This window comes from Hyla sarda, chromosome 6 (assembly GCF_029499605.1).
Source record: "Hyla sarda isolate aHylSar1 chromosome 6, aHylSar1.hap1, whole genome shotgun sequence".
Lineage (NCBI taxonomy): Eukaryota > Metazoa > Chordata > Amphibia > Anura > Hylidae > Hyla > Hyla sarda.
The window spans coordinates 146,443,081-146,462,313 of NC_079194.1; the positions used below are offsets into that span (position 1 = coordinate 146,443,081).

Below are 19,233 nucleotides of genomic sequence, written 5' to 3' on the forward strand. Positions count from 1 at the left end.
GAACTAATCGTTTGAAATACTTTCGTCTTTACATAGTTGAATGTGCTGACAAAATCACACAAAAATTATCAATGGAAATCAAATTTATCAACCTATGGAGGTCTGGATATAGAGTCACACTCAAAATCAAAGTGGAAAACCACAGTACAGGCTGATCCAACTTTGATGTAATGTCCTTAAAACAAGTCAAAATGAGGCTCAGTAGTGTGTGTGGCCTCCACGTGCCCGTATGACCTCCCTACAACGCCTGGGCATGCTCCTGATGAGGTGGAGATGGTCTCCTGAGAGATGTCTTCCCAGACCTGGACTAAAGCATCCACCAACTCCTGGACAGTCTGTGGTGCAACGTGGCGTTGGTGCATGGAGTGAGATATGATGTCTCAGATGTGCTCAATCGGATTCAAGTCAGGGGAACGGGCGGGCCAGTCCATATCCAGCCATGAGATCTAGCATTGTCAACCACACCAGCATATGGTCTCACAAGGGATTTGAGGATCTCATATCGGTACCTAATGGCAGTCAGGATACCTCTGGCAAGCACATGGAGGGCTGTGCGGCCCCCCAAAGAAATGCCACCCCACACCATTACTGACCCATCGCCAAACTGGTCATGCTGGAGGATGTTGCAGGCAGAAGAACGTTCTCCACTGCATCTCCAGACTCTGTCACGTCTGTCACATGTGCTCAGTGTGACCCTGGTTTCATCTGTGAAGAGCACAGGGCACCAGTGTCGAATTTGCCAATCATGGTGTTCTCTGGCAAATGCCAAATGTCCTGCATGGTGTTGGGCTGTAAGCATAACCCCCACCTGTGGAGGTCGGGCCCTCATACCACCCTCATGGAGTCTGTTTCTGACCGTTCTGACACAGCAAACCTTCTTGCCACAGCTCGCATTGATGTGCCATCCTGGATGAGCTGCACTATCTGATCCACTTGTGTGGGTTGTAGACTCCGTCTCATGCACCGCCAGCATTCAAAAGTGACCAAAACATCAGCCAGTAAGCATAGGAACTGAGAAGTGGTCTATGGTCACCACCTGCAGAACCACTCCTTTAGTGGGTGTGTCTTGCTAATTGCCCATAATTTCCACCTGTTGTACGTTCCATTTGCACAACAGCATGTGAAATTGATTGTCAATCAGTGTTGCTTCCTGAGTGGACAGTGTGATTTCACAGAAGTGTGATTGACTTGGAGTTACATTGTGTTGTTTAAAGGACAACTGTAGTGGAATACTTTTATATATGCCGGGGCCTCAAAAACAAACAAAATAAACTCATACATATCTTCCTATGAGCCCCCGTTGGACCGGCACAGGCCTCACGGTCCAGCAGTGCTCACCTCATTCCACTTCCTGGGGATGGGGACGCCGCAGAGCCGGACCGTGAGGCTTGTGCCGGACCGACGGGGGCTTGTAGGAAGGTATGTATGAGTTGTTTATTTTTGAGGCACGGGCATATATAAAAGTGTTCCACTACAGTTGTCCTTTAAGTGTTCCCTTTATTTTTTTGAGCAGTGTAGAGACAGACAGAACAACAGACAGACAGACCAATAAAGAAAGTGAGAATGAGTGAGAGATGGACAGACTATCTATATTTATTGCAGTATTATAGTTATTCTATTCTTGTACATAGAGAACAATAGTTTATTTGTATATAGGAGGCAGTATTATAGCAGTTATTTTCTTCTAAATAGGGAGCAGTATTATAGTAATTTTATACTTCTACATGATGCAGTATTATAATGGTCTGATTATTGAACATAGCAGTATTATAGTTGGTATATTCATGTACATAGAAGTCAGTATTATAGTAGTTCTATTCTTTTAAGTACATAATTGCCTACATGTAGAAAAGGGAAACAGCAGAGCTCCACATAGCGTAGTAGGTTCACAAAATATTGAAGGTGCACAGTGTGAGGCTGGGTTCACATCATGTTTTCTCCCATACAGGAGCGCATACGGCAGGGGAGAGCTAAAACCTTGCGCTCCCGTATGCCTTTCTATGCGCTCCCGTATGTAATTCATTTCTATGAGTCAGCCGGAGTGAAAAGTTCGGTCCGGTTGGCTCATTTTTGCGCTGTATGCGCTTTTTCCCCGGACCTAAAACTGTGGTCAACCATGGTTTTAGGTCCGGTTGTAAAAGCCCATACGGCGTAAAAATGAGCCGGCTGGCTCATAGAAATGAATTACATACGGGAGCGCATAGATAGGCATACAGGAGCGCGAGGTTTTCGCTCTCCTCTGCTGTATACGCTCCCATATGGGAGAAAACGTGATGTGAACCCAGCCTTAGAGAAATCCCTTTCGGGTAAACGCTCAGCTGCTGTTATGTATTATAAACTTAGAGCTCTCAGCGATAAAATAGAACGGTGCAGCCACTGGGTTCCGGTCTCAGATACCAGATCCACTGAAGTAAGCAGAATACCAGAAAAAGAAAAATTTGTGAATAATTGGGCGCAAAAGCCATTTAAAAATGATCAAATGGCTCAGAAATGCATTATATTCGTAGCCTTTAATGTTATAATTATCCTTTTCGAGTGATGTTCTGAGAACTCCATGTGATCATTTTTGAACAGCTTCTGCGCCCAAGTATCCAGGAATTATTCCAAGTTTTTCGTCTTCTGGTATCAGGAGAAGATGGTGGTACTTACCGGGTCGGTCAGCATTGTCCTCAAGTGGGAGGTCAGCGCCAGCACTGCCAGGCAGTTAAACATGGTTCCATTAATAACTGAATACCAAAAGTCTCTGGAGGGGAGGATCATGACAAAAGTCACCACAAAGTCTGCATAGAAGACCAGCATCCATGTTATGACAGCACAGACCATGCCGCAGCCATCCCGTATAAACCACAGCTTATCCACCAGCTCTGCCTCCGAGGGGGAGGAATTGTAGCCATCGCTCTCATTAAGAAGAGGATGGTGCTCCACGTCACGGAAGCGATGTGCTGACGCCTGCATGTCTCACAGAAACTTGTCCTTGGAAAGAAGAGAAAACACAAAGTTACATCATGTATGGTGACAAACATCTTGCACAGTATGGTCACATGACAGCGGCACAAAAGTGAAGATCTGTGGAGATACAACCACTTTATACCATTACAGATACAGAAAAACCTGGCAGAAGTGACATAAATAAACCTGTTTCTACCCGACTCCAGGCCGAACTGCTCATCTACCGTCAAGCATTCACTGCTGTCACTCAGATGAAAGGCAAATCTGCCCAGTAGTTCAGTGATACATCCCCTGCTTCAGTACTGCCACATAACAGGACATCACTGCCATTAAGGGATATAGAAAATTGAGTGACAACCATCATATGAGCTGCAATAGCTGTTGGATGAAGAGGACAGAGAACATGAATTTATTGGAGATGTCTTTTTTCCTTTGGAGATTCAAAATCTTACGATTCTTTCAGCACATGCCGGTGGTTATGTGGGACTGTCTTAAAGAACAGTCGCTGTACACACATATTACTGGCTCAAAGGTTCACATGTGGTTTAAAAAGGCCAATGACCCTAAAGTCAGCAGTGAGATGTGACAGTGATAATGGAGGCAGGAATTTCTGCAGTTCCCTTCAATTGTCCAATCACACAACACTTATGTCAGCCCCAACTCTGCCTTAAAGTGTTGTTACCAGTTAAACCTATTATCACCTGTATATCTCTGTTACACAGTTCACAACTATACAAGTCGGAAATAGCCAAAAGATTGTATTCTACAGTGACAGTCTCCTACCGTCAGCCTCTCCACAGCCTAAAAAGGATGATAACAGTGAACTACACACTCTAGAGCTGAACAATGCCAAGTGTTGCTCTTTAGACAATGAATGGAGTGCTGGTTGCGTATGCGCGGACCACTTCTTTCGTTGCCAGGGAAATTTCTCCCCCAGTACTTGTGATTGGCGGGGGGTCCCAGCATTTGTACCCCCAGTGATCAACTAGTTTTCCACTAACCTTTGGATATGTGATAACTTTAAATTCCGAAAATATCCATTCAATTGTCTCACCATTTTATAAAGATCTTTGCTAAAATAGAAACAATGGCCCAGATTTATGAGACTGTGTGGGAGAAAAAATAGAGTGATTTTCCCATAACAACCAATCACAGCTCAGGTTTCACTTTACCAGAGCTTGTTAGCTGAGCTGTGATTGGTTGCTTTTTGAAAATTACTCCATTTATTTCTCTTACACAGATTGATAAATCTGGGCCAATGTTTACACCCAGAGGCTGAAAACACCTAAACCTGCACGCACACTGGTGAGGGCTTGTTTCAGATGTGCTTAGTCAAGACAATCCTCTGTGAGCAGTCTGGTCTCCAGTAGACATATCAAACTATGAGAAGCTAAAAGACTTGACTGGGTATACTGTAACAAACTCTCAGTTGTGAAAAGATCCAAGAAGAGAGTGGCATATGCGCATTCATTCTTTACATGACCTGCCCAAGGTAGGTAAGTGTTGTACTCAGCTCTCTTCAGCAGCTTCATAGACAATGAACGGAGCTTCATAGACATGCATGATTTGCGCTTAATTCATAGCATAGACCTCCCTGGTCTCCTTTCTGACCACCCTCCCCTGTGATCTGACACTTTGGGAGATATTTTAACTTGGAATACCACTTTAACTTAATAGAAACTTGTAATGCCTACAGCTGATGACAGATCTCACAACTCACCTCAAAGTCGGGATAACTGTTACACCGACATCGCATGTAGCTCCTGACCATGAAACCGATGTCTAATCATGTCCGATGAAATCTACAATGACAAAAAGACACAGAATTCAGGATGTTCCTGGGAGAGGAGTGGGGCAGGCTTTCTTGTAGCTTGGTGTTTCTGGTTGTGTTGGGATGTATGTGCAGAGGAGCGCTGGTAATCTTGTGTCCACAGGCAGGTAAAGCACCTGGACCTCAGCACGAGAACTGCAACCTGCCACTCCGACACCTGATCTAAAAAAGTGTTCTGTAGGGACAAGTCACCTGACAATATATACATAAATCCACTGGCAGCCAATGAGAACAGCCACCTCCCTGGTGACATGTGGAAACCTCGATGATGATGAGAGGAATGTGGCTGATAAAAAAATATGAATAAAACATATACAACTGAGCTGACATCTACAAGCATTAACTCATTACTAGACAGCAAATAAATTAATGAGTCACTAAAAGGCCCTGCGATCAGACCAGTTCTGGAGAATGTAACCAGGCGAGTTCACCCAAGCCCAGGAATAGGGAGTCCTATCACTACGTCAGATCCTCTCAGCAGGGATTATCTATGGGGGCTCTTACAAGTTTAGGTTTTGATCAAGTTTTGCTTAAGTGTGGGGGATGCGGTATTTGAAGCTAAAGTAAGGTGTGTATCATAACTGGACAGAAAGAGTCAGGGTATGGTTTCACCAATGTGGACAGTCCACGCAGATGAAACTGTGCCCACAATATAACCTGTGGTTGTGGCTTTTTCAACATGTGGTAGCTAGAACATTAGAATATAAAACCTGAACATGTGTTCCCATCAGGGTTTCCAGTAAGCTTGGTATTTATACTTTAGTAATTTATTTAACAAACTTGCTAAAATTTACCACAGTGTACTGACAGAGGACATACTGAAATTAATAGACTAAATGTAGTGAATGACAACCTTTGAGCCATTTCCTGAAAGTATAGGTTTCTTTTGTATGATTGAAATGGGTAGTTTCGTGTGCTTTTACCCTGGCATACATTGCCATACCTTCTTTGACAGGTTGCTGATGTATACCCCAATAATAATGGGAAGTTGTAATGAGAACATAGCTTAAGACCACTCTTAAGCAATGTTCACACATTTCTGCCAGCTTTTGTACAAAAAAAATTAAATTGTTTGCTTTTATGTATAATATAGTTCAATTAAACTTAATATTATAATATTTAACAGCTGTTCTTTAAAGGGGTAGTCCAGTGGTGAAAAACTTATCCCCTATCCTAAGGATAGGGGATAGGTTTCAGATCGCGGGGGGTCCGACCGCTGGGGCCCCCCGCGATCTCTCTGTAAGGGGGCCCCGGCTCGCTGGCCAGATAGCGCGTGTAGACCACCGCACTGAGCGGCGGCCGACACACCCCCTCAATACAACTCTATAGCAGACCTGGAGATTGCCGAAGGCTCTGCCATAGAGTTGTATTGAGGGGGCATGTCAGCCACTGCTTCGTGCGGTGGTCAACACGCCCCCTTTCTGCGGGCTGTCGAGGTCCCGTACAAGAGATCACAGGGGGCCCCAGCGGTCAGACCCCCCGCGATCTAAAACTTATCCCCTATCCTTAGGATAGGGGATAAGTTTTTCACCACTGGACTACTCCTTTAAAGGGGCAAAAGATGGCTGCAAAGAAATAGGAAGCATGCCACCACCACAGTTTTATTGCAATTTGAAGATCAGATGAAATATAAATTGCACAAGAAGGATGTATGGTTACAGAAAATCGCAATGGTTTTGCAATGCAGTTATTGTTGTTTTAAAAGTAGCGGCTTCTCCTGCAGGGTAAAAATAAAATAAAATAATTAAACCTACTTCTGTCTCCTGCAGCTCCTGTTCCAGTGACTTTTGGACCTCTGCTCATCTCTGCTTGTTGCTACCCCTGAAAAGAGTCTTTTTTACCAGGACCTGCCCGCTTAACAAATCACTGACTACGGAAAAATATCACCATGGCCACTGATTGGTTGATCGGACAGGTCCTGTTGAGAAGACTCATCTCTGAAGTAGCAACAAGCAGAGATAAGCAGGGGTCCTGAAGCTGAAGGACATTGAGGTAGATATTTTCCCCTGACCTTTAAATGAAATAAAAAACACACAAAAAAAAATGCAGTGTAAACACAGCCCTACATCTTTGACACTCAGCTTCTTCATCTGTGTCACATCCTACTCCCCATATGGAATAATAGACTGAAAGGTTCCAAAGACACTGGACCCTTCACGGCCTGGGGTTTTGTTGTAAACCGGATGTAAGCTGAAAACCCAGTTGCCATGATCTTGTTGCAGACATCAAGGGCAAATGGACAGAGAACATCCAGAGGAAGAACAGACCCCCAAAGAACTTTCATGGCCTGATGAAGTAACAATTAAGTCCTATGGTTATACTACGTGCAGGGACAACCTTCACCTGCAATCCGTGGACTGGGCAGATGAGTCCGGGAGATCAGTTTTTTTAGCTGCTCCACATACATAAGTAATGAGCGATCAATCAGCTCTTACTTTGCCCAGGACATAGAGATCCAGCCCACTGCCAGTGTTACAAGGTCATTACTATAAACTATAGATGGAACTTGTTAAAAAGGTAATTACAGGTTTCACTCAATAATCTAAACCAAGGAACGCAGAACGTGATACTGATATGAGGACCAATTGCTGGAGACTGCACCATAGAAATGGTATTCATCATCCGGAGCCCAACTAAGAAAAGGACCTGTTGGGATTTTTTGGGATGTATCGCCAGTAAACGTTGAAATATCTGCAAAAGCGTCTGCCTATGTATACTGTGTTGACCCATTGACTTTAACAGACTGAACATGGTTTACCAGTGGCCAAGATTAGTCTATTTCCTGAAGAAAAAAAAAAATTTCTCTTACAGGCCACAAAAATGTGGTAGGACATACTAAAATATGCTGGCCACATACCCCCAAAACATGGTTTAAATAGGGACTTAAAAGAGGTTGCGGAGCTTTATAAAACTGTATTGGTATCAATATTAGATTAGCAGGGGTGTATCTTCAGACCCCCACACTGATCCGAAGTTTCAAGAGGTTGCGGTTAGAGATGAGCAAATTTACAGTATATTCGATTCGTCACGAACTTCTCAGCTCGGCAGTTGATGACTTATCCTGCATAAATTAGTTCAGCTTTCAGGTGCTCCGGTGGGCTGGAAAAGGTGGATACAGTCCTAGGAAAGAGTCTTCTAGGACTGTATTCACCTTTTCCAGCCCACGGGAGCACCTGAAAGCTGAACTAATTTATGCAGGATAAGTCATCAACTGCCGAGCTGAGAAGTTCGTGATGAATCGAATTTACTGTAAATTCGCTCATCTCTAGTTGTGGTGTTCACACAAGCATTGCATTCTCTTCAAGGGTTACCAGAACTTGTGCCTGCATTGTTTTACTATTAGCAGCAGCGGTGCATAGTACTGCAACATTGGCTTTCTTTTTTTTTTTACTTCAATAGGACAAAGGTGCAGCACCTTGCACTATCGCTACTAGTAATACTAAATAATAAACTTTTCAAACAGCTGAACTGCTGGGGTGCCAGGAGTCAGACCTAATCGAATAAAAAGGGATCCCTTAAATTACAATATTTTCAGTGTACAATGGTCTTTCCTGGACCATTATAACTTAAAATCATACTCAAGTCACAATGCCGGAAACAGTCCAGATCCATAGCATGTATGAGTGAAGTAACAAAACAGAGCGGGTATTTTGCTGGTAAACACCCTTGTTACTGAAGTGCATGCACAGAGTAGCGGACTAGTAGCATCTTACGGTACAGTGCAATACATGCCCTAAACTGCCCTTTACTTTGCCTTGATGACACACTGTGAATCCAATTTACAGTGTGGCATCAAGGCAAAATAATGCTGCCCTATACTCTATATAAATGCTAGACTGGCTGCCCTACAGAATAAGTATAACAATAAATATAAAAGTATAACCTGCAAACCAATGCGGGGTACCAGACGGGAGACTAGACGAATGAAGGTATAAACAGGTCACAACATGTGCCCGCCACAGAACTCCAGTGTCTTTTTGTATTTTATTTGCTAATAAAGATTAATATGTCATCCAGAATATTGTTGTTACTGAAAGGTGTGCATTGCATTTTAGTATATCCGCTTTTTTTCTTTCTTTGTGGTAAGATCAGCCACAAAGTATTTCGATGGACAGTCCATGGTTAAATAAGTGACGGCAGCACTCTGACATGAGAGAAACAACACTATGGTATGAAAAGTAAAAGGTCAAATGTAATCTGATGGATGATAAGCTGAGCAGGAACCACTGGCTGCTGCTTATCACTCGTATACATTGGGGTGAAGGACGGAGACAGAAGAGATCGCGCTAAGGACTTTCATTCTGACTGAATCTTTTGAATTGGGGGAACTTTCTCTTTAACTGATGTTTCTAGGGTTTCGCTCGCACACAGACATTTCCATTGGTTTCCTACTATTTCCCTTTTTAAAGGCCCAGAAGACATTAGCTGCGGCAGCATTTGCCGGAGGCGCTCTGCTCCACACTGACCCAGATGTGACACACGTACACATGATACTTGATGAGATGTTGCTCTCAGCTCCCCCAAGGGCAATGAGTTCCTCGTCCAGGGCAGTCACTAGCCTATATAATGTATACATGGGATATATTGGGGTCCCACATTGCTCTCATCCCCACAAGCTTAGAATTTCACTTCTCAAAAATCTACGCTGTAATACAAGAAGCTCATGGTCAGAGAAGCCTCTGGATTATGTAAGATACAGTTGAGATATTCAGAATAGTAGATTATGGATTTCTCCCATACATGCACTTGTATCCTATAGTGAAGTATACAGTAGACTGTTAACCATTAACTGCAATGACTGTGCTATTGTAGAAAATGGAGACAAATGGGAGGTCAAGTGTAAGCTTTGTGTCACATCATATTTTTGTGCATTTACTTTGTCACCAGATGTTAGCTGGAAGTCAATAGGGACATAAGACTGTTTCATGGAAGATACAGTGACCCCTCCCGACCTACGATGGCCCCGACATATGATGAAATCGACATACGATGGCCTCTCAGAGGCCATCGCATGTCGATGTCAGCATCGACATACGATGCTTTTTTATGTCGGGGCCATCGCATTAAGTGCTATCCGGCAGCGCCAAATGCTTAAGCTGCTGCCGGATAGCAGCTTAATGTTCCCCGTGTGGTGCGGTAAGTATTACCCCTCCACGATGCTCCGGGTTGCCCTCTGGGTCCAGCGCTGGTCTTCCGGCGTCTTCTCGGCCCTCTCCGATGACGTCAATATGCTGCTGCGCACGCCATCCAATAGGAATGGCATACGCAGCGGCGTAATGACGTCCCTACGCAGGCCCAGTAAGGCCTTGCGGAAGACAGAAGAGGACCGGAGAAGACAGAAGAGGACCGGAGAAGACAGAAGAGGACCGGAGAAGACAGAAGAGGACCGGAGAAGACAGAAGAGGACCGGAGAAGACAGAAGAGGACCGGAGAAGACAGAAGAGGACCGGAGAAGACAGAAGAGGACCGGAGAAGACAGAAGAGGACCGGAGAAGACAGAAGAGGACCGGAGAAGACAGAAGAGGACCGGAGAAGACAGCGGAGAGCCCAGCGGAGGCCCGATATCACCATCAGGAGCGGCGGGGACACCATCTCGAGCGGCGGGGACAGGTGAGTACAGCTTATACTTTACATTGCACAGATCCCTCAACATACGATGGATTCGACAAACGATGGCTCGTTTGGAACGAATTACCATCGTATGTTGAGGGACCACTGTATTGGAAAACGCAACATGCGTTCGAGCTTTTTCACCCACTGAGTAGTGTTTTTTTTCACATAGACCTCCATTTTTCCCCCACTTACAAAACATAATGGGGGAATATTCAAAAACGTATTTTGCTCTTCAAAGAGTGTTAACTGCGCCTCATTTTCAGAAGTGAGTTCGGGCTTTTGAAAATTTGGGGCAAATAGCACAAAAAGCAAATCATTTAACACAAGTATACTTGGAATTAGCTGCGACACTGAGTACCAGAAAGTGGTGCTAAACCTTTGAAAATAGGGTGCTAATAGCACAAAAAGCCCAACCACGCCTTTTAAAAAAAATTGCCTAACAAAGTGCTAAATCAGGTGCTAAATATCTGAATATGTGGTGCTAATAGTGTGCGCCACATTTTAAGAAAATGTAGCGCAGCTAAAGCAAAGAAAAGAGGCACTAAATTCTTTGAATATTCCCCCAAATGTGTCTTGCACTGATAGCTGAGCTGTGATTGGTTGATATGGGCAAAACCTGGCAGTTGTGGTTTCAGGCAGATTGAAAACTTTTTTTTTTTATTTTTTTTTAAGGTAAGTCTATGGGACCTCTGGGAATCTGTCTGATCATGTGAGTCTCCAATAAATTATTCGGCTGCGAGATTGCTCGGGAAGTATAAATGTATCCTGCTGCACGAGCGAGGGGAGACTAACTCTTTAAAGAGGTACTCCGGTGAAAAAATAATGTTTGAGGAAGAGGAAGTTGTATAGTTGGGAAGTATATATAAGCCAGCAGCTCAGTTCTTTCCTGTCTGACCACAGTGCTCTCTGCTGACACCTCTGTCCATGTCAGGAACTGTCCAGAGCAGAAACAAATCCCCACAGCAAACCTCTCCTTCTCTAGACAGTTCCTGACATGGACATAGGTGTCAGCAGAGAGCACTGTGGTCAGACAGAAAAGAACTATACAACTTCCTCTGCATACAGCAGCTGATATGTATAGTGGTCCCTCAAGTTACAATATTAATTGGTTCCAGGACGACCATTGTATGTTGAAACCATTGTATGTTGAGACCAGAACTCTATGGAAATCTGGTAATTGGTTCTGAAGCCCCAAAATGTCATCCAAAAATAAGAAAAAAAGTGAGGATTAAAGAAAAATAAGTAGATAACTAATATAGATAAAGCAAATCCTTATATATAAAAGTAAGAAAGATCTGCTGGGAGCTGTAAATCACTGTCTATGTCAGTGTTTCCCAAGCAGGGAGCCTCCAGCTGTTGCAAAACTACAACTCCCAGCATGCCCGAACAGCCAAAGGCTGTCCGGGCATGCTGGGAGTTGTAGTTTTGCAACAGCTGGGGCCACCCTGCTTGGGAAACACTGGTCTATGTAGAGGACAGGAGCTTCTTCAGGGTCCTGTAAGTAAAAAAAGTAATGGAGTCGTCCTCACCTGGTGTCCAAAGGAGCAGCTAACCCTGGTACAGGTAAAGTGTACAGAACATGTAATACCACTCTGTACTGTAGGGGGCGCTACCAGACCCCAGTCAGTGCATACGCTTCAGTAATACAGGGGTTTTACCAGTGAATGCCCATTTTGATTGGTCGGTTCTTCCGGCCAATGACACGTTGCACAGATCTGGACTGTCCGTAGTATTGTATGTTGAGTCTGGTTTCAACTTACGATGGTCCAGAAAAGACCATTGTATGTTGAGGCCATTGTAAGTTGAGGGATCACTGTACTGGAAGGACGACAATTTGTAAATAGAATTAATTTACATTATCTGTTTAGCTTTCTGGCACCAGTTGAGTAGAAAAAAAATTGTATTTCACTGGAGTATAATTTTAAGGTAAAATAGTTAATGAGAACATGTCCACACTGTCCATCAGGGAAAAATATACTATTCCCAGCCTTTCTTAAAGGGCTATCCTGGCCATATATAAGCCAGCAGCTCAGGTCTTCTACACATTTGGTATCATTTAAAAGGTGCAGATTGTTTTTTGTAGTTTGCATAGGTATGGAATAGCATAGCCTGTTGCATGGCTGTGGTGGCAGATGTGTGAATACATTTATAGGGAACCTGTCATCATTTTCATGCTACCTAAACCACAAGTCATCAGGTAGTCCCCAGTAGCTTGTGGTTCGGGCAGCATGAATGTGATGACAGGCTCTCTTTAAAGGAGAACTACAGAATATAAAAATTGTCCCCCATACTGCCGGCAGTAAAAAAATAAAGATGTACATACCTTCCTCCGCTCCCCCGGTAACCGGCTAAGGTCTCCGCCGCGATCCTCTTCCTGGTTGCTGGTGTTCGGCGAGTCATACTGAGCTCAGCCAATCACCAGCCGCAGCGAAGTCCCGACTCGGCCGGCGATAGGCTGAGCAGCAGTGTGAGAACGCTTCAAGACACAAAATTCTTCACTAATATGGCACCTGTTGCCGGGGCCGAAAACATCACACTGTCGCTCAGCCTATCGCCGGCCGAGTCAGGACTTCACTGTGGCTGGCGATTGGCTGAGCGCAGTAAGACTCTCCGACCACCGGCAACCAGGAAGAGGATCGCAGCGGAGACCGTAGCCAATTACTGAAGGCCCCGGGGGAGCGGAGGAAGGTATGTACATCTTTATTTTTTTACTGCCGGCACTATGGGGGACAATTTTTATATTCTGGAGTTCTCCGTTAAAGGGGTTATCCACCATAAGGTGATTTTAGTATGTACCTAGCAGGCAGTAATGGACATGCTTAGGAAGGATCTGCTCTTGTCTTGGGGCTAAATGGCTATGTTGTGAGATTACCATAACACTGTGGATAGCTTTTTATGAACTGGTATTTCCTGTTTGATTTTTCTTTTTTTTTTTTTTATGACAAATCCCATAATTCTATTTTCCTCCCTCCCACACATGAGCCACCCCACCCATTGAAACATAAATGAGCTGCATCTGTTCAAAAGACCTGTGCTTTTCAATCAGGGTGCCTACAGCTGTTGGATTAGTTGCAGTTGATCTCTCTCCCACCAAGCGATCCCTCCACCCATTGAGGCAGACAGGCTCCATGTTATCAGCTGACTAGTGAGTCAGGTCTCGGCCGCATTGCAACCTGGGAAAAATTTATGTTTAACAGTCAATTTGTATGCTGTTAAACATAAATATTGGGGTGAAAATCAAAACCGTCACACACAGGTACAGACACTATATTATGAACTACAATAACTTTACAGCCCCTGTAGCATAGTCAAATAAAAAAAAAAAATCCTGGAATACCCCTTTAAGATATGTCGGAGTAGTAGCCTGACCTACTGCATACTGCCGCTGCTTCATTGTCTCTCTTCAGTAGCGCGCGCACGCACACACACACACACACACACACACACACAGATCCAAGGGATAGGAAAAAGTGTCAGATTGCAGGGGTCCAACTGCTGGGATCCTCCAAGATCTCCGCATGCACAGAGCTGTGTCGACCACCACACGAATCGATGCGCCCCCTCCATGCATCTCTATAGGAGAGCTGGACATACACAAGTACAGAGCTTCAGAGATGAATGGAGGGCGTGTGCCAACCTCATCACCATGGAGGAGAGCTGGCAGTTGGACTCCACACGATCTGACACTTATCTTTTGTATAGGGGATACATTTCCCTAAACTGAAATACCCCTTGAATTAGTGTTTACCAAACAGTGTGTCTCCAGCTGTTGCGAAACTACAACTTCCAGCCAAAGGCTGTCTGGACATGCAACAGCTGGAGGCACCCTAGTTGGGAAACACCGTATTAAATCATTAGTCCTTAACATTTAAATGGGAAGACATGGAAATTAACATTGATAAAAGAGGGGGTGAACGAAAAAAATAATTCTGCACCCAGGCGTCCATGATCCGAGGATCGGCACTGTAAGAACGGGATATGGCGACAAGAGCGTCATTATTGCTTTTCTTTTCCCACAAGGTTTAGGTATGGGAATTATATATATATATATATATATATGCACACACAATAGTTTGAAGCAGTGTTTCCCAACCAGGGTGCCTCCAGCTGTTGCAAAACTACAACTCCCAGCATGCCCGGACAGCCAAAGGCTGTCCGGGCATGCTGGGAGTTGTAGTTTTGCAACAGCTGGAGGCACCCTGGTTGGGAAACACTGAAGTATCTACACACATAACCCTTTCTGAGATGTCATTCACCATGGAGGAGGTGTACAGTAAACATATCTATATATACACATTCATACAGTTCCATAGCCCTCCCTAATAATAGGAAGATTTGCAGGGTGGCACAGCCCGGGCATGTGTATACACGCTGCACACACACCATCACCCCCATCCTCTTCCTGTATCTCGGGGTGACCGATGCTGTGTATTGTGACACATCGCGCTGTCAGCCATTCCCTGGCCAGTCACATGACCTGAGGTTGTTACATTGTTGCCAGAGCACTAGGCACAAGGTTCTATGGGGCAATGACGGGAGAGCACGGAGCCGCGGCAACAGCTCTGTCACCTCAGCCGCCCTCACTCACCTGTTGCTGTCGCTTTCCTCCATTGTCCCCTCGGACGCTGCCGGCCACCACAGCCTCTTTCCTGGATCCAGCTGCTACTTCCGGGGTCGGTGGGATCGGCTGTTTCCGGAGCCGCAGAAGGAGATTTCGGTACATTTCGGAGCGTTCCCAGAGGGCATGCGTGAAGTCATGTTGTCGCGAGAGTCACAGTGTGAGGAAAGAACGCGAAGTGCCCGCCATTTAGGTTGTGGCAGGTTTACTATCTCCTGCGTCATATCTGCTCCATTACACTACATGGCTGAAGTTTACACAACGTTCAAAACTGATATTTTTTGGCCTTAACTCCCCAGTGACCAGTGCAGTCCCCCCCCCCTCTTCACCAACTCTTTTATTTTATCATATACAGTGCCACATGAAGGCTTGTTTTTTGCAGGACCAATTGTACTCTGTAGTAATAACAGCCATTATTTTATGGTGCTTTTAAACCAGGGGTCAAGTCCTGGGGAGAAAAGTGTGGGAACTCACCCAAGATTTCCACCTACAGGACTGGTTAATGGGAACAGTGTTCCTGCTGTGGAAAAGTGCAGGAACTCTGTTACCATGCGTTCCTGCGGGACTTGAGCCCCGTTTTAAACCACATTATTGCTGTAGGTTTAACATATTCGTTTATAGGACAAAAACAAAGGAGAAGGATTTTTCAAAACTGGTCACTTAGAAGTCTATAAAAAAACAAACTTTTACCTTTAGCACTACAACAGTGCCTCTGGTGTCCCTCTCCGGTCCCCAGTAGCACTCCACTTCTGCTCCAGAAATCTTGATGCCAAGGCCCGAGGGATGCCAGCTCCTGGAGTGTTACACTGCCCCGGGACATTGCCACAGCCGGTGATTGGCTACGTGATAGTGTGACACTCATTGCCCTGATGTCACTCGGGGCCTGGACACCACAATCTTTGGAGCAGAAGAGGATCATAGCCGGGGACTGGAGCTGGACACCGGAGGCACTGCTGGCTGTTTTTTTTATAGACTTTTAACTGACCAAAGTATTGAAAAATCCTTCTCCAGCTGGATAACCCCTTAAGATCACAGCCCATTTGGGCCTTAAAGGAGATCTGTGGTACACATTATTTATAATCGCCTGTGCTTGGGCGGTAAAAAGTAACAAAACAAACTTTAACTCACCTTCGGACGTTCTCCCGTTATCGGTGTCTTGGTCCTCCGGTGATGGGCTTCTTCCTGGGCTCAGTGACTCATACGGCGCTCAGCGTACCACCGGCCAAAGTGATGTCCCGCCTTTGCTGGTGATAGGCTGAGCACACTGTCATGTAAGGAGCCCGGGCAGCAGGGAGAAGACAGGGCCCAGGCTTCTTACATGACAGTATGCTCAGCCTATCACCGGCCAAGGGGGGCCATCACTTTGGCCGGTGGTACGCTGAGCGCAGTAGGAGTCATTGCCAGTAAGCAGGAAGAAGCTGGCCGCACCAGAGGACTGGGACACCAGCGTAACGGGGGGACGTCGGAAGGTGAGTTAAAGTTTGTTTTGTTACTTTTTGCAACCCGGGCACCGGGGATTATAAAAAATGTGTACCATAGCCAATTTTATTTTAGCATTTTCATTTTTTCCTCCTTACATTCTAAGAGCCATAATTATTTTATAGTTCCATCCACAGACCCATATGAGGACTTATTTTTTTTTTGCATGGCCAATTGTACTTTGTAATGACATCATTAATTTTAGCATAAAATGTACTGCAAAGCCAAAAAATTATTATTGGTGTGAGGAAATTGAAAAGAAAAATGAAATTTATCAAATTTTGGAGTGTTTTATTGTCACGCTGTACACTTAACGGTAAAAATGATCTTTTCTTTATTCTGTGGGTCAATATGATTAAAATTATACCTATGATTACATACTTTTCAATTGTTGTACTGCTTTTAAAAAAAAGAAAAAATGTTTCACAAAATAAGTATGTTTAAAATTGCCCTATTTTGACCATTTTTTGACCATTATTATCGGTGATCTTCTTCTCTGGTCTGCTCAAAGTCAGACCAGAGATGAAGACCCCGGGAGAGCGGCGGAGGCAGATAAGGGGACCTCCTTCCACCATTTTGGATGATGAAATTCCTGCGGCCGTGCAGCAGGTGATCCGATCATCCATTCTAAGTGGCGCATTGCCACAGATGCTGTGATCTGTATTGATAGTAGCCAGGGACCCGTGAGGACCGTCCAGGGGTTAACAGATGCTGTTGTATGCCACACAGCATAATCCATTTCCAATTCAATTACATCATCATAAAAAAAAAGGTTGTGGGGGGTCTGACTGCTGAGATCACCCATGATCTCCTGAATGGCCCCTGGCTCTCTGAGGAGCTCGTTCTGGGGTCAGCACACGCTTCATTCATTTCTATGGGAGTGCCAGAGATGCCTTTCAGCTCCCATAGAGAATGAATGCCGACCCCAGCATGCGCTCCTCTCAGAGAGCCAGGGCTCTCTGCAGCACCCTTTTAAGGCTGGGTTCACACAGCAGAATTTCCTCAGTCTCTTTCCTCTACACAAGGAATTTGGGGCAGATCGAATTTTGTGTGGAAATTCTGCGTAGAATCCTCATGGAATTAAAGTCCTATTGATAATGTCAATGGAAGCTACAGATTAGGATAATTTTCATTGAGGAAATTCTATAGGGTGGGTTGCTCCCCCACAATCTGACACTTATCCCCTAGCCCATAGATAGGGGATGAGTTACTTTTCGTTTCAGTACCCCTTTAACCCCTTCCCGAACTATGACATACTGGTACATCATAGGTCGGGTGAAGGGACTATGGCGCGGACTCCGCCCTTGAAAGGGTACTCTGCCCCTGGATATCTTATTCCCTATCTAAAGCCTCTGTAGCATAGTCAAATAAAAAAAATCCTGGAATACCCGTTTAACACTGTAAAAAAAAATTATTACAAATAAACATGTTTGGTTTCCCTGCATGCATAATTGTCCCAACTATTAAATTATGTAGTTCCTGATTCTGCATGTGTGAACGAAAAAAAATTCCAAACTACAAAATTGTTGGTTTTTGGTCACATTGTGTCCCAGAAAAAAAAATAAAAAGTGATCAAAAAGTCATATATGGCGAACCTGGTACTTTTCAAAACTACAGTTCATGGCGCAAAAAAATAAACCCTAACAAGTTATAGAGGTCAGAACGTGGCATTGAACAAACTTTTATTTTCTTTTTCAATTTTTCTAAAACAACATAAAAAGTATCTAAGTTTGGTATAATTGGAATCGTACTGACCCATAAGATAAAGATAGCATGTCAGGTTTACCGAAACTCCGAAAAAATGATTGCCCCACAAAATTGCACAATTTCATATTCAACTTTGCTTGGCCTTCAAAAAAAGACAGCTGCAATCTAAAGGGTTAATAGCTGCTATTAAAGGGGTACTTCCACCCTAGACATCTTATCCCCTATCCAGTGGATAGGGGATAAGATGTCTGATCCACCTGGTTTTTTCACCGGAACCGCTGGAGGGTCTGAGTTGCGACTCCGGGAACAGAAGTCCGTGACATCAGGACTCCGCCCCCGTGTGACGTCACGGCTGTCCCCTCAATGCAAGTCTATGGGAGGGGGCGGATGTCAAATGGGGGCGGAGTCCTGACGTCACAGACTTCCGTTCCCGAAGTCGCGACTCAGACCCTCCAGCGGTTCCGGTGAAAAACCAGGTGGGTGCCGCATGCAATAATGCGAGGGTCCCCAGCGGCGGGACCCCCGCGATCAGACATCTTATCCCCTATCCTTTGGATAGGGGATAAGATGTCTAGGGTGGGAGTACCCCTTTAACAGTTTCCTCAGCTACAAGAATCAGCTGAGGGCCACCAGATATGGGGCGACCTCGAGTCAGGAGCCCGTGCCATACACTGTTAATGGTACAGGGACGTGTATACGTACTTGGTCATTAAAGGGGTTCCAGGAATTACGGCAGGAGAGCATTTGTGTACCCTAAAGATGCCCCTAAGTTAAGTCCAGCAGAACAAAAAGCATTAAAGGGGTATTCCAGGAATTTTTTTATTTGACTAAGCTGCAGTGGATAAATATCCAATAAATAGCCGTGGATAAATAGCCAATAACTTATACCGGAATATCGGTATAAGTTATCGGCTATCAGCCCCAACCACCACAGATTATTGGTATCGGCCCTAAAAAATCGATATCGGTCGATCCCTAGTTTGTAGTCTTTCCCCTCTTTCATAGCCAGCGCTCCACTCCACCCATTGGGCCCAGG

General features: G+C 44.7%; 1 protein-coding gene across 2 annotated transcripts in view; it reads right to left on the reverse strand.

Annotated features, from left to right (window-relative positions):
• The window catches only part of ZDHHC7 (zinc finger DHHC-type palmitoyltransferase 7), a 28,629-nt gene extending 13,367 nt beyond the window's left edge, over positions 1-15,262 (reverse strand). Inside the window, exons 1-3 of one of the 2 annotated variants that reach the window (XM_056525491.1) lie at positions 14,986-15,262; positions 4,670-4,752; positions 2,650-2,973 (exon numbers count right to left, since the gene is read on the reverse strand). In XM_056525491.1, coding sequence (XP_056381466.1) covers positions 2,650-2,955 — 306 coding nt within the window. In that variant the 5' untranslated portion in view covers positions 2,956-2,973; positions 4,670-4,752; positions 14,986-15,262. Of the gene's footprint in view, positions 1-2,649; positions 2,974-4,669; positions 4,753-14,981 lie in introns of both variants that reach the window. The other variant, XM_056525489.1, reaches the window with a different exon arrangement.
• Between the last annotated feature and the right edge of the window lie 3,971 nt (positions 15,263-19,233).